The sequence below is a fragment of the Octopus sinensis genome, linkage group LG16, assembly GCF_006345805.1.
Source record: "Octopus sinensis linkage group LG16, ASM634580v1, whole genome shotgun sequence".
Classification (NCBI taxonomy): Eukaryota; Metazoa; Mollusca; class Cephalopoda; order Octopoda; family Octopodidae; genus Octopus; species Octopus sinensis.
In genome coordinates this window covers 20,108,248-20,123,221 of record NC_043012.1, presented here as the reverse complement: position 1 = coordinate 20,123,221, position 14,974 = coordinate 20,108,248, and the positions used below count along the sequence as shown (strand labels likewise).

General features: G+C 31.1%; 2 protein-coding genes across 3 annotated transcripts in view; one reads left to right on the top strand and one right to left on the bottom strand.

The window, feature by feature from the left end:
- Positions 1 to 8,182: 8,182 nt before the first annotated feature.
- Positions 8,183 to 14,974, bottom strand: part of LOC115220522 — a 39,666-nt gene continuing 32,874 nt past the window's right edge. For both annotated transcript variants that reach the window (XM_029790661.2, XM_029790660.2), the window contains 5 exons: positions 14,611 to 14,637; positions 12,246 to 12,299; positions 9,927 to 10,019; positions 9,609 to 9,677; positions 8,183 to 8,632 (listed from right to left, as the gene is read on the bottom strand). In XM_029790661.2, the coding sequence (XP_029646521.1) occupies positions 8,551 to 8,632; positions 9,609 to 9,677; positions 9,927 to 10,019; positions 12,246 to 12,299; positions 14,611 to 14,637 (325 nt within the window). In that variant the 3' untranslated portion in view covers positions 8,183 to 8,550. The remainder of the gene's footprint in view (positions 8,633 to 9,608; positions 9,678 to 9,926; positions 10,020 to 12,245; positions 12,300 to 14,610; positions 14,638 to 14,974) is intronic.
- The window catches only part of LOC115220523, an 86,790-nt gene continuing 83,565 nt past the window's right edge, over positions 11,750 to 14,974 (top strand). The window contains exon 1 of the mRNA XM_029790664.2: positions 11,750 to 11,768. The gene's annotated coding sequence lies outside the window, so the exon portion shown is untranslated. The remainder of the gene's footprint in view (positions 11,769 to 14,974) is intronic.

The following is a 14,974-nucleotide window of genomic DNA, read 5'->3' as shown; positions in this document are numbered from 1 at the left end:
ATCTAAATATTAACTTATTATATGGTTTCTATGGAGATTGATCAAATTGGATTTAACCGGTATTTCATACCATATTTCTCGGAATCAAAATTTCGGCTCACATATATATATAGACATATATATATATATATATAATATATATATATATATATATATATATATATTATATATATATATATTATATATATATATATATATGTATATATATATACATATATATAATATATATATATATTATATATATATATATTATATATATATATTGATTGTCAGTGTCTAGATAATTTCGTGTCGTAACATGAGCTTAAGGGGAAAATCAAGATATACAGATATAAGGTATGTTAATGCATTATACACACACACACACACATACACACACACACACACACACACACACACACACACACATATATATATATATATATATATATATATATATATATATATATATGTATATATGTATGCATGTATTTATGTATGTATGTATGTATAAAACCTTAACATACATAGCTTATATCTGTATATCTTCCTTTTTCTGTTAAGCACATGTTACGACACGAAATTATCCGGACACTGACAATGAATGAAAACAAAATGTAATGTATATATTTTATGAAAATCATTGATTGCTTATATGATCTGGCAAAGTTTTACGTATATCTATGACATTTTCCTTCGGAGAATGTGTAAGTCTACGATTTTATTAATAAGACTGAATATAATCTGCGAAATAATAAGTATATATATCAGGGTGACATTTTATTATTATTTTTGTTAAAAAATGAGTTTTACAAATTATATAAGCACATATATATGTGTTAGTAACATGCTTTTCGAGAGCTAAGTAAACTTTTTTTTATCTAAGAAATTATATTTTATGCTATATAACTATTGATTGTTAAATTTGAATTTTTAATTAGTTTAGTTGTTAATGACAATTTAGATATGTACATTTATTTAATTATTATTAGTATATAATTATTATAACTGAACGTAAATTTTAAGATATTTGTTAGTCACTTTGGTATATAGAACCTAAAATAGTAATATGATTTTTTGAAAGATAGGTTATACGTTTTTGATTTGATTTTTAATTTTTAAATTTTATTTCAAAAATCTATTCTATACATATTTATAATATTTATGAAAGTAATAATGGACTAATTTATATTTTTGTTGTATGTTTATATATTTATTGATAGAGAAACTTTTAGATTTTTAATTATTATATTTGTTGATTATAATATAGATACTTATTTTTATGTATTTATTATTTTACATATAGTAGATGTGAATTTAAAAATAAAAATATTAATAGTGATTATTTTGTTAAATAATTTGGTAATTAAATATTGGAGTATAACTGAGTTAAAGATATTCGATAGTTTTTTATGTTTTTTAAAGCCAAATTATATCTTCAAAGATAAATACATATTTCCCTCTATTTTTGCACCTTAAAAATTAAATATTTAACAGAATATATGTTTTGTAGGAAATAATCATAATGTTTTAAGTTTCAAAGATAGTTAATGGAGTTTTTTCTATAAGAAAAATTATTATTTTATTTAGATTTTAAATAAATATTGTTTAACTCAATTTGCATATTAATTTATCTATTATCATTAACCTGAAGATTGACTATAATTTTAAATCGAATTTATTTCAATTGAATTTAAACTTAATTGTAATTCGAATATAATTTTAGCCATGAATCGTACGTAGTTTTTTTTACTAATATATTGATAATTCATTTTTATAGTTTTTGAGATCTAGTTATAAGTTATATGTTTTATAAAAATATATATTATTTGTTATTTATGTTTTGGTTTCTGTCTGTCACTGTTTGCGTTGAATGATATTGGTTTCAACCCTAATTTATATTATATATATTTATATAGCTAAATTTAATTTAATTATAAATTGGATTTTTCCCTGTAAATTTGGATTTATACTCCCTAATATTATATATATATATATATATATAGATATATATATATATATAGATATATATATATATATACAGAGAGAGAGATATATAAGTGGTACAATAAGGCACCAATATTTACTGGAAAATAGCAATCGATACAAAAGCGACGCTATTGTATACCTTCAGTGCCTATTCACTAATATAGACGTGTGTGTGCAAGAAACATGAAAAATTTGTCTTACCACTAGGAAGATCATTCGATAAATGGACAACATAGAATCGGATAATGCAGGAACGGTTTCTCAAATTTTTCATGTTTGTTGCACACACTCGTCTTTACTATTAAACATGCAGTGAAGCTATACAATAGCGTCGTATTTGTATCGATTGCTATTTTCTAGTAAATATTGGTGCCTTGTACCACTTATCTATTTTTATATGTATAATTCTACTCTTACGGGGCTTTATTTTACTGGAAAGTAATACATTTGTATTGCATAATTATTTTCATTATATATATATATATATATAATATATATATATATATATATATATATATATATATATATATATACATAATTCAATACAGACATACGCTTGAATATATATATATATATATATACATATATACATGTAAGAATTTTTTGCGTAATAAGATAAACAACCAAGGCTGTGTAGATATTAGAGCATTTATAGATAGAAGGTCTTACAGCTGTTTCTAGCATATTTATTAATTATATCCCTTCACCGGAGACGGTGTGAGATGATAGTTAAGTCATAGTTATATATATTTTTTTGTGCGAATTTAGTACGAATCTATGTAAAACACAATGATCGATTCGATCGAAACTGCCTCAGCCCAGAATAGTTTTATATTGTACATCTCATTGGCTTCAATCTATCATTGCAGGTTCTGTTACTTCAACCACCTGGTGTAGAGAATGATGTAATGTATTCACATTTGGGATTATGTTCTGCATAGGTGAATATATAGAGTTATAGAGATGTCAACATAGCCTCATTGATAATGTGTGTATATGTGCGTGTGCGCTTGTGTGTGCCTACATGTATACACACACACACATATCTATACGTGTATATTATTATTATTATTATTATTATTATTATTATTATTATTATTATTATTATCATTACCTTTGCATAAATTCTAACGCTGGATTTGTATTACAGTGTCAGCTGTTCGCTACTAGTGAACTAAGGTAACACCTCTTATTTTTCGAGCACTTTCCGGTCTATTCGAGCGGTTCCAAGCAGTGCTGTTTTCTGTAAGTGATTCACCGTTATTGCAACCCCTCTTTGTTCCATGTACTTCTCAATATTTTTACTCACTCTTCCCAGGGCTTCGACAATTATTGCTACTACTACCACCTTTATTCATCGACCACAACTGCTTAACCTCCCAAGCTAACCTGTCATATCTCTCGATATCGCATACCTTGTTATCTGCTGGACATTCTATATCTATGATCAATTAAAACTATGTATGGCTTCCTCTTCATTATCTCATGGTTGCACTGAATCTTAAAATCCCATAGGATATTTGTAATATCATGTTCAACGATGCCTTCGGGTTTGTGGTCGTACCAATTTTTTACTCTGTCAACTCCATACTTGTTGCAAAGTGTCGAATGGAAAAGCCTTGAAATATAGTCGTGGTGCCTCTTACATTCCTTCTGGGCTAATTGCACACACAACAGTTTAGACTATTGGAATAGAAACAAAAATCTAATATTGAGCTACAACTTGAAACCTAAGATACCAAGAATCTTCCTAAGTATCATAGCTGTCTCTAATGACACTGTTTTCGGAAGCTGTACTAAACTGGACTTTCTGCCTATTCCCTCTGTCTATACTTCACAATGCCCTTATAACTACTGGCATATATTTTACCTGCACTTTCCAGTCTTTGTAATTCAATGACTAGGTCCTGATACTTTCCTATTTTTTCAATAGTTCACATTTTAACTTTTTCATCATTTGCCACTGCAAAGTCAATTATCTAGCATATTGCATTCTCTTTGCCTACTACTACCAAATCAGGCCTTCTAGTTTCTAATACTCTGTCAGTCTGCAAGTCAATGCACCCCCACCAATAGTTTGTATTTCTTACTTTCTAGTATTATACTAGGTTCATATTCATACCATTTATTAATATTTCCAAATCTTACATTTCTTCACAATTCCCAGTGAATTCTCTCTAGCATGCCATGTCTTGCAGTCTTTATCTGTCAACATGCTAGATCCAGTTAATATATTAGTAACAACTTTCAATTTTGATTTGCATAACCCACAGTGGGGATCTACTTATTTTTTTATCTAATTAATTGTTCTTATGGAGCTGCTAGCAAACTTTCTGCCTCTCTTTTCAGTTTCCCTTTCTGCAACCGTAACCATGTCTCATTCCTAGTTTTTGCTGCAACTATATTTGAGAATCTACCATGTAACGCCTCCTCCTGCCAGTCTTCTAGTTTTTAACTTCGTTTTAGGTTTTGGTTTCCCTATGTCTTACGGTGACTCTAGCAGCTTTCAATAAACCTTTTTCACTCTTACCTACATAGAAGTCTACATGTACTCTAGCTAACTCAACGCAGTCTCCTACTGATATCAACCCTCTTTCGTCTTTCTTTCAAGGTAGGTATAATCTTGCTACTCCTGATATCGGGTAGCGTCCTCCGTTCATGTTGTATTCCTTCCTTGTTATTCTGACTAGCTTTGCTAATTTAGCCTTTGTCCAATCTATAAAAACTCCTGAGTATGTAAGTAATGATACTCCCCATGTATTTACAGCTTTCACTAGATTCTCATTTAGCTTTGACCTAATTACCTTCTTCATACTTCTGATGTACCCCTTCACATTTTTCGCTTTCATTTCTATATTTAGTATCCTGTCAGCTTCTACTACTCATAGACACTTATAACTCTCCCATACTTTCAATCCTAATATCTGGCCATCTGGTAATTGAATGCTTTCGCTGTTGACTACCAGTCACCTTCTCATGACTAATATTGTATACGTATCTTTGTCAAATTCCATGCCTATATCTTTATTGAAGTTTCTTACAGTCTGTATTAAGGAATCTATCTCGTTTTCATTCATAGTAAAAAGCTCCAGATCATCCATGTAGAGCAAATAGTTAACTTATTCCTTACTCTTTACGAACTGATACCCTGCTTTTGCCTTCCTTAACACTAAACTGATGGGGCTCAAACACAAGACAAATATTAAAGGGAAAAATGCCTCGTCTGATATTAACTGTCCCTAAGTATGTGCCACCTGAGTATATATCTAATTTTCATTTCTTCATGCTAAAGCTAATTAGTTCTTTTGTTCTTTTTTTGCTTTCCTGAATACAAGCAAACATTCACTTATCCATGAGTGTGGAATCATGTCATAGACTTTCCTATAATCTATCCATGCTATTGCTAGGTATTTCTTTCTAGATTTTACTTCATTTAGAACTTCTGTGTTTATGTATAATAGATCATACGTTCCTATAGCCTGCTTCTTGAAACGTTTCTGTTCTTCTTAAACTAAATACTCCTTGTCAAGGTCTCCGAAAATGCTTTCTGAAAGCATTCTTGTTAAGAGTTTCCACACTAAATGTAAGCATGTTGTTGGCCCATAGTTGCTAGTTGTTTTACCCTTGCTCTTATCTTTCATAATAAGTATTGTTCCCCTTTCAGTCATCCAATTTCGTATTATTCGTCCAATAAGACAATCTTGAAGTTGGTCCTTCAGCCTCCCATGTAAACTATTAAATTTCTTTAGCCAATGCCCCTGAACTAAATCCAGCCCTGAGCCCTTCCAATTCGGTATTTTTGTACATCACTTTACTCTTAGTGAACTAGTTAGTCTTAGATCTGGCTGCTTCTCCCTCACAATTACTTCCTTCATTTTCTTGAACCATAATGCATTGCCATTATGACTGACTGACTTATCCCAAATACTACTCCAGAACATTCTATGCATTAGGTTTCTCATCTTTAGTACTTAGTTATCCACTGTTTATTTGGTTATAAAATCTTATCTGACCTATGCCATATATTATATTCTGTTGATACTGATCTATTCTTTTCTCACATCTGCAGAAATTGCCTGCAACTGCTATCATACGCTGTTCCAACTCTTCCATTACTGCTCCAAACTCTTTTACTCTGATTAAGTATTTTTTCTCAAGGGAAGATTTGCATCTTGTATTTACTAACTTGTTCAGTTTCCAGGCTTCGATTCTTCTCAGATCTTGTCTTAAAATATTCACTTTTGTAGTCTCCTTTTCCGCATTTGTTCATTTCTGGTCCGTCCTTGTGAAATAGCTAATCTTCTAGTGATTACTCTTGTGCATGACTTTCACAAGCACTAACAATATAAGTCACGCTTGCAAACCTCTACCCATACATTCTGCAGTGCTTGTTGCAGTTTTGTGGTATATATAACTCTACATTTTTTACTATCTATCCTATTGATAACAGAATCTAATTAGCCATTTCTAGCACCTTCCTTCTGTTGATGCTTTTTAATGCTGGCAATATTTTTCTTACTTCTTTACTTAATACTTCCTGCAACTTGTCTAAAACCTTCTGATCTTCCTCGCGTAAATCACTTAATTAGCTGGTGTCAGTTGTTTTTTCTACTAGATAAGTACTTCTTCACTGTTATTTTGGAGGTCCTATAGCAGAGTTCTACCTGCATCATTCCTCTTTTTTTTCTAGGTTGGTACACTCGATCATAGTCTGCTTTTGAGTGGTGCACGTTCTTAGATATCTTACTTGTCTTCCTGTCCAGGCGTTGGAACTCTGTAAGATTCCAGTTAATGCTGCTAAAAATTGACTGGACTGCTGTAAGTGCCAGTGTTAATGGCTTTGATGCGATTTTCGGAGTTAAGTTCAGTTTTTAGTATGCGTCTTACTCTCCTGTAATACCCTTTCATAATTTTCCTTTTATAGAAGCATGTTACACATCCTTTGCTTACCGGCAGGTATTTATCACTTTCCTAAGGGTTAAGTTCCCTGATGGTAGCATCGGTATCTAATTTAATGCAAGCTTTTTGCCTGAGCTTGCAACTTACAAAAGTTGCTTTAGCACACTTATCAAGGCCAAATTCCATACAGATGTCATTGCTAAACCTTACTACATCTGGCCTTCAGTGCTCTAAAACCGTGTTTATCTGGAAATCAATCAACAAGCCAGAGAATTTTTGCATTCCCCTTTTCGTACATTACATTTTCCGGTGTATGTTGGTACCAAGCAACCTATCCCTACTATCCATACTTCCGGCATATTAGCCACCGAATGTTTTGGGCTACACTGTAGTGTCTGCGTTTTTACTCTTTCTGTGGATGACTACTGTTATAAGCAAACGTAGCAAATGGAAAATGCACACATAAAACTTTAATAAATCGCATCAGTTATCATCCTAAGGTTTATAACAGCCCAAAGACTCTGTACGTATATATATATATATATATATATATATATATATATATATATATATATATATATATATGTATATATATGTGTGTGTGTGTATGTATGTGTGTGTGAATGTGTGTGTTTGTGCGTATGTATATACTGACATACATGCATACACACACACACACACACACATATATATATATATATATATATATACACACACACATATACGTACACACATTCATATACATATATATACAGAGAGAAAGAGAGAGAGAGTGAGAGAGAAAGCTAGCTGTCAGACACTTAATACTGCGGGCGAAATTCATAGCGTTATTTCGTTCGTCATTACGTGTTCATTTCAAAGCCCCTCCAGTTCACCTTTAAACACATCATGTTGGGTAAATAAAATAAGTACCAGTCGCTTACTGGAGTCGATGTAAATGAGACAGTATTTCGTTATATTAGAGAAGGCGAAGTGGATATTTAAAATCTTAGTTTTTATTTATTCATTTTTAAATTAGTAATATTACATAAAATATTTCTTTCTTATTGTAAATATTTTGGCAAAATATTATATGAATACCCTGACTTCAAATGTTTGATGTTGTTATTCTCGTTTCTTTCCCGAAAGACATATTTGGCTCTTAACTTTAAAGCAGTTTACAAAGCATCATGTCACAGGATTGACACTGACATAATTGTATACGCTGTCGTAAATATAGTAACAAATGACACAACTTGAAAACCTGTAATTATACTTTCAGTGGGAAAGGCCTTTTATTTCTTGATGTGTTAACAAAAAAGACGGAAGCAACATGTAAAAATTATATTTTATTGAAGTGTAAGAATTAAAACTTACGTTTTAATTATGTACATTATTTACCATATTTACATTATTTAACTTCCCTGTGTATATGTAGAGACTCAGACCTGATGAAGGCTGGAGGGTATATAAGCCGAAACGTTGTGTTAACAACAAACAAGATCAGGACAAATATCCGTCAAATGTAAATAAGGTAAACAATTCGCTGTAAGGGTGATGTTAGCTTAAAGTTACCTAATTTATATATCAAATCAAATGTTTATATTTGATTTGATATATAGCGATTTAATATAGAGAGAAAAGAGGAATTTTATTTTAAAAACATTACATAAATCAAGTTTAGAATTTCATAATTTCATTATTTTAATAAAATGTGCATACAAGAAACAGAGTGTAGATAACAAGTGCTGTAAATGAGAACGTGCGGGATATTTTCGCTATCGCACTTGAAAAATACAATGGAATAGTAAAATTGAATGTAAATAATTATAGAAATACGTAATTCAAAATAAAATGAGCATCGCTTACTCGTTTATCACATAATAATTCATGCAAAATTGTTGAAGGGGAAAGTATTTGAAAATGAAACTATCTTTACTGAAATAATAATATTTATAGTTATATGAGAACTCCCGAGGTTAATGCTATGACCAAGTACACAGGTTGGATTTGTGTCTATAAACTGAGTAATATAACATATAGTAACGAGAGCTTTAAAAATGTGTACCTCAATTTGTTGTACGTATATTATGAGGAAAGATTTCATTTCTTAACTCTTGAGTAAGAGAATATTGGACAACATAATGTAAACATATTATAACATAATTCATTTCATTAAATTTATTGATGTTTACATTTATTGTTGCTTGCACAGTTTTGTATTTAATATGTAAACAAAATGTCGAGAAGTATATTATTTGAGTTTCAGCCAAAATTTAAAATCGCGAAAAACTTGCACCTTTGGAATATGACATAGAGATAGATGACAGAATGGAAAAGTAAATATAAGAATGAAAAACGCCAGTCTTGACGAAATTTAGAAGATTTTACCAAGAATATATCAGTTGTTGTTTTCTATAAGTTTGATACTTAAGGATTTTAAATTAGTAATCAGAAAATACACTTCCGCTATGTTTGCAGTGAAATGAATTATGAATCTTTTAGTGATAATATGATTCTACCGGTGTACTAAATATCAATTAAATGTGCGATTATAAAATAAAATTGAACTATATATTATAGTTTGTCTCCGTTTTATGAGGTGGATTATTTTGTCTGCATGTGAAAAAAAATACAATAATGAAAATGTAATCAAAAGTTCCGTGCCTCACAAATATATTATCTTTTACGACATTATCATAAAAACATCAACCGATTGATGCACGCAGAAGAAAAAAAAGCTTTCACACAAATGCAACTAACCACTTTCAGGACCCGGATTGCTTTCATGATCACGCTTGTCTAAGCTCTTGGATTTGATGTTACAGAACCTGAAACACAAAAATTATAAATATATATATATATATATATATATATATATATATATATATATATATATATATTGCTTAAATTTATCGGAAAAAATATGAAGACAGTTGTATGAACATTGCGTAGGTGTATTAGATTGATGCTCGGGGAAGTGAATTCCATCTACATATCTGTGTGTTTCTATAACACTAATAAGGAACAATTATTTTGCATTTTGATAACTCAAATATAAAACAGATAGTTAAACTCACTTGTGCTCGGCAATGGTCATTTTCCTATCTTTGTCCAAACAATTCAGCACATATTTTTCAAAGTCGTGAATCACAAACTTGAAAGATCTCAAACTTGCATAAGAAACAAGAAACGAAGGAAACAAAATATTTTATTTACTCACGAGAAAAAAAATGCGTGGATTAGGTTTGAAAACTATGGATAAACAACATTTTATAAGTACAAAGATAAAGCATAAGATGTGGCAACAACATTTATTGTAATGTAACGGTTTAAAAATATTTTCTGCGGTTTTATTTTTTCCATATATTCTATGTTTTATTTATTTATCTTCTATATATATATATATGTGGGTTTGTGTGTGTATGTGTGCATCTGTGTGTGAGTGTGTATGCATATGTGCGTTTGCGTTTGCGTGAGTGTGCATGTTTGTATGTGTGTACACATACTTTTGTTTGTCCCTTACGCCGTGGAACCCTGGACTTTTTCTTTCTATCAGCATGCCACAATGTTGACAGAAATACCATATACGCAAACATATTCACTTAGTCTATTGCATGTGGGTTTTCTGTGATTTATCACGGATAGTAAGAAAGAAACAACATGAAATTTTGTTTTGAACTTTGGAGGTCTGCTACAGAGACATTGATCATACTTCGGCCGGCATGCTTACGGCGACGAGGCATTGGGTCGTACGGAATGTTCTAACTGGTACGGGTGCGTCAAATGTGAAAGAACGACGCCAAAAAAGCATCAGTCACCTGGAAGATTTGCCATCAGTGTTACCTTTGGAAATGTAGTATTATGCATCAAGAATTTGTCCCCAAAGTCCAGACGATTAATCGAAAGGTTTTGAAGTATTTGAGAGGAGTTCATTCGTCGAAAGCACGAAGGGTTGTATTGTTCACAATAATCATGACACCGACCTAACCTCAATGGTGAGTTTCTCACCCAAACAAAATAGTATGGCTTCCATAGTATAGATACTAAGTTGCAAATCTCCAACATTAACGCTAGTCCCGTTAATATAACGCTTCGATAACGTTTGAATGTCGCCGATGATGTTGTATCACCTGTATACAATCGAGAATATAATACACAATATACCTCTTCCACCTCTGATAAATATATATATATATATATATATATAGTAGTAAAAGAAAAGAGGAATTTCGGTTGTCCCCACGTGGCTGATTGTAATGTATATAAGAAATTAAAAACGGAAAATACGCACACTTACATGGTTATAGTATAATTTTTTATGTATCGACCGGTTTCGCAATCGCTATTCATGATATAATGTTTAATTTATATGAAAATATATTTTTTCTTAAGAAGAAATTGGGTCCATGTAATGAAATTCACGAGTGAATGATTTTACAAGTTGACAAGTAAAGGGAGGTAATTGGTTGTTATTATTATTATTATCGTTGTGTGTAAGGGAGATAACTGTTTAGGTTTTGGGTGGGGAATAAAATGCGTAAAACAAACACCTTTATACCTGGTAAATGCTTCAGCACTTTTGAACCTGAGAAATTACCCATTGCTTAAAATTTCATCCAGATGCTTACAGTAATCTTGCAGGGACCAATGTAGCATGTGTGTTCACACAATTGTAATTATAATATAAATCACTTAATTACATACGATAAATTAAATCTGTTGAATATCACACATGAGTACAGAACATTAAATCATATAGAAGTGTTTACTTTGTTACTAAGCGACAGTTTATGAGATTGACAGTTGCATAGCGACAGCTTTGCTTTTGAAGCATCAGAATTTAGTAGACACTGGGAAGAAAATGTACGGAAATACATGGTTATGAATACTGGTAATTAATATATGAAGGGAACCAGAAGGTAGATAAATGTACTACATGTTAATTCGATGAAAATTTTGCATCAGTAGAATTCATTAGATGTAATATTTAGAGACAATGATTTAAGACTAAATTTGATTTTCAAAAGACAAGATAAATTTGAAAGGGTTTTTGTCTTTTTCTGTATATAGGAAGAAGAGAAAATGCGGAACACTTTTAAGTATAAAAGTTTCATGCAAGTTCCAAATGCTGAACTATCATTACTATTTGTAGCATATTCATAATACCGTTGAACTGTAATAGATACCCCCGGCAGGGGGTGGTAGCGACCCCTGTTGTACTCTTTCTCCTCCCACTTTCTCTCACCCTCTCTCTTTCTGTTTCTCTCGAGCAACGCTGCGATGGACTGGCGTACCGTCCAGTTGGGGGGAACACATACACCAAAGAAACCGAGAAACCGGGGCCCATGAGCCTAAATAGGCGCATAAACAACCTTAAGATATAGATGTATACTTACAAACGCAGATCTTCAAGGAGAAGAACAGTAATATCATCATTTGTGACCTCCATACTAAAATGGAAATTTTGGAAATAATAATGCTATTAATCTCTATTGGTACAAAATACAATGAGCATTGTACAGACAGACAGACAGGCAGACATGCAGATATACATACATATAAATTCAGAGACGTGCGCACAAAGACAGTTCTATTTATTTGCATGATATTCATATAGAATAGTAAATGCGTAGTAAAGGAAATTTCAGTAAAACCAGCTAGCTCAACAATTAAATTTTTTTTGTGTTTTACTGTATTTAAATATAAACTAGTGGGGAAATGACATAGATAATACATTATTATATACATGATATATGGTATAAGATGACATACATACATACATGCATACATACGTACATACATATATATATATATATAATATATATATATATATATATGTATATAAATATATATATATATATATATGTATATATATAATATTTCATAATTATGAGTATAATTATAATAAAGGTTCAGCAAAAATTTGCTTAACCACATACAGAACTTTAGAAATAGCAGCCAAGGAACCTTAGCTATTTCTTCTACTATAAGAAGAAACTCCCGGACAAAATACAGTAGAAGAAACAGCTGCTATTTCGAAAGTTCGGTATGTGGTTAAGCAAATTTTTGCTGAACCCTTATTATAATTATACTCATAATTATAAAATATTGTTTAAATGTACCGAAAAATGGTCCTTTTAAACTGCCGAATACTACTTGCTGGAATTATCAATTACTAGTTATTTAATTAATTTTACCCTTTCTTATTATTGATATATATATATATATATATATATATATATATATATAATGAAATTAAACAGCACATGGATTTAATCACATGGATCTCAATCCTCCGAGGTAATGTTTTCACGAACTATCATTAAACTCGAGATACATAAAGACTTTACAATGTATCGGTGGACCTATTTTTTAATTTTTGTATATGTTTATTATTATTTTTTTGCAAAAAACAATGTAATTTTCTTTTTTCCCCCTCCTCAAACATAATTTTTTTTTCCTTTTAAACTTACAATTCTTGAAATGTCACATTGTGAGGAAAACCGGTTTAAATTAATATATATAAATTTTATTAATTTTTCAAAATTTTCCATACACCCATTTTCATTAAAATTTTCCTTAAATTTAGCATTCTGCCTTTTTATAATTTTTCGTTGCCTATATATATATACATATATACATATATACACAACGGATTTCTTTCAATAATCTGTCTGCTATTTCTACTCACAAATTCCTTAATTAATTCACCACGCAGTTGAATTGAACATAGAAGGATGTGGATACCGCACACGCCTTCTTTTATGTCTCACTACATTACGAAAGGGAGTTCTCTTTCATATGAAAATAAACGCTTCAAATGAGAAAAAAATGGATGTGTGTTGCGGCATAATTAACCTTAAGTATAATCAATATGTGTATGTGTTTGTATGTGCGTATATATATGTGTGTGTGTGTGTGTGTGTGTGTGTGTGTGTGTGTATTAAAAGACAGATACGTAAGATGGAATCTTTATTAGCCCAAAAGTTGTTTCAACTTCATTCTGCACTTCACTCTAAGGGGCATAGAACAATGTAATTAGATCGGATTCAACGCGCATTGAATAAAGAGCCTCATCAGGTGACGTAACATGCTTCAAGAGTTACTAGATTTACATTTCATTTTCACTCATAACACTGTGTTAGGGTAGGATGGTACGCTTTAGCAACCTTCCTACTGATGGTGTCTCGATAAAAATAGCTTAGGAATAGATAGATAGAGAGACAGATAAATAGATAGACCTATAGATAGAGAGATAGATATCGGTAAGTCAAATTTTTCGTTTGTTGTCTTTTTATTTAATCTTGAATACACACACACGCACACACACACACGTTTATATGTATTTATATGTATAACTTTGATTGTGTGTGTCATTGTGTCTGTGTTTACCTACCACCATCACAACCACTATCGCTTGACAACCAATGTTGGAGTGATTGCATCACCGTAATGTAGCGGTTCGGCATAAGACGTCGATGAAATAAGTACTAGGATTTTGAAGAGTAAATCCTAGGTTCGATTTCTTCGACTATAAACCCTTGAAGGCGGAAGGCGGTGTTCCAGCATGACTGCAGACGAATGACAGACAAATCGGAGAATAAAGGAATAAAAGAATATATGTGTGTGTATATGTGTTTTCGAACAAAGATAAATACATGTGTATGCGGACTAGAAATTATTAACTGCGAGCCACAAGATAACAGTTGAAGTATGGAGTTAGCAAATTAATTAATATGAAATATCAAAAGAAAAACTTACTCCCTCCACTCATTGACATCTTGCGATCTAGAAATGAAAAGAAATACATCTGTTATTTTCTCTGATAAAAACATTGCAAATCCTGTAAATTTTATGAAATTCTGTTTGGGGAAAAATGTCTGAACCATGTGGAATGTAAATGACTACAAATAGAATCACATATGTTAATTAAGAACATACATGACTACAATTATAAGTAACAGAAAAAGGTATTTGTCGAGTACTCAAGCTTTATGCAGGATGCAAGGAAATGCAGTGTATAAGTTGAATTCAGACTGCTGAAGTTATAACAGTACCAAAAATACAAATATAGCATATTGATGAAAGGAAATGAAAGATTATAAAAAAAGCAAAAAAAAAAAAA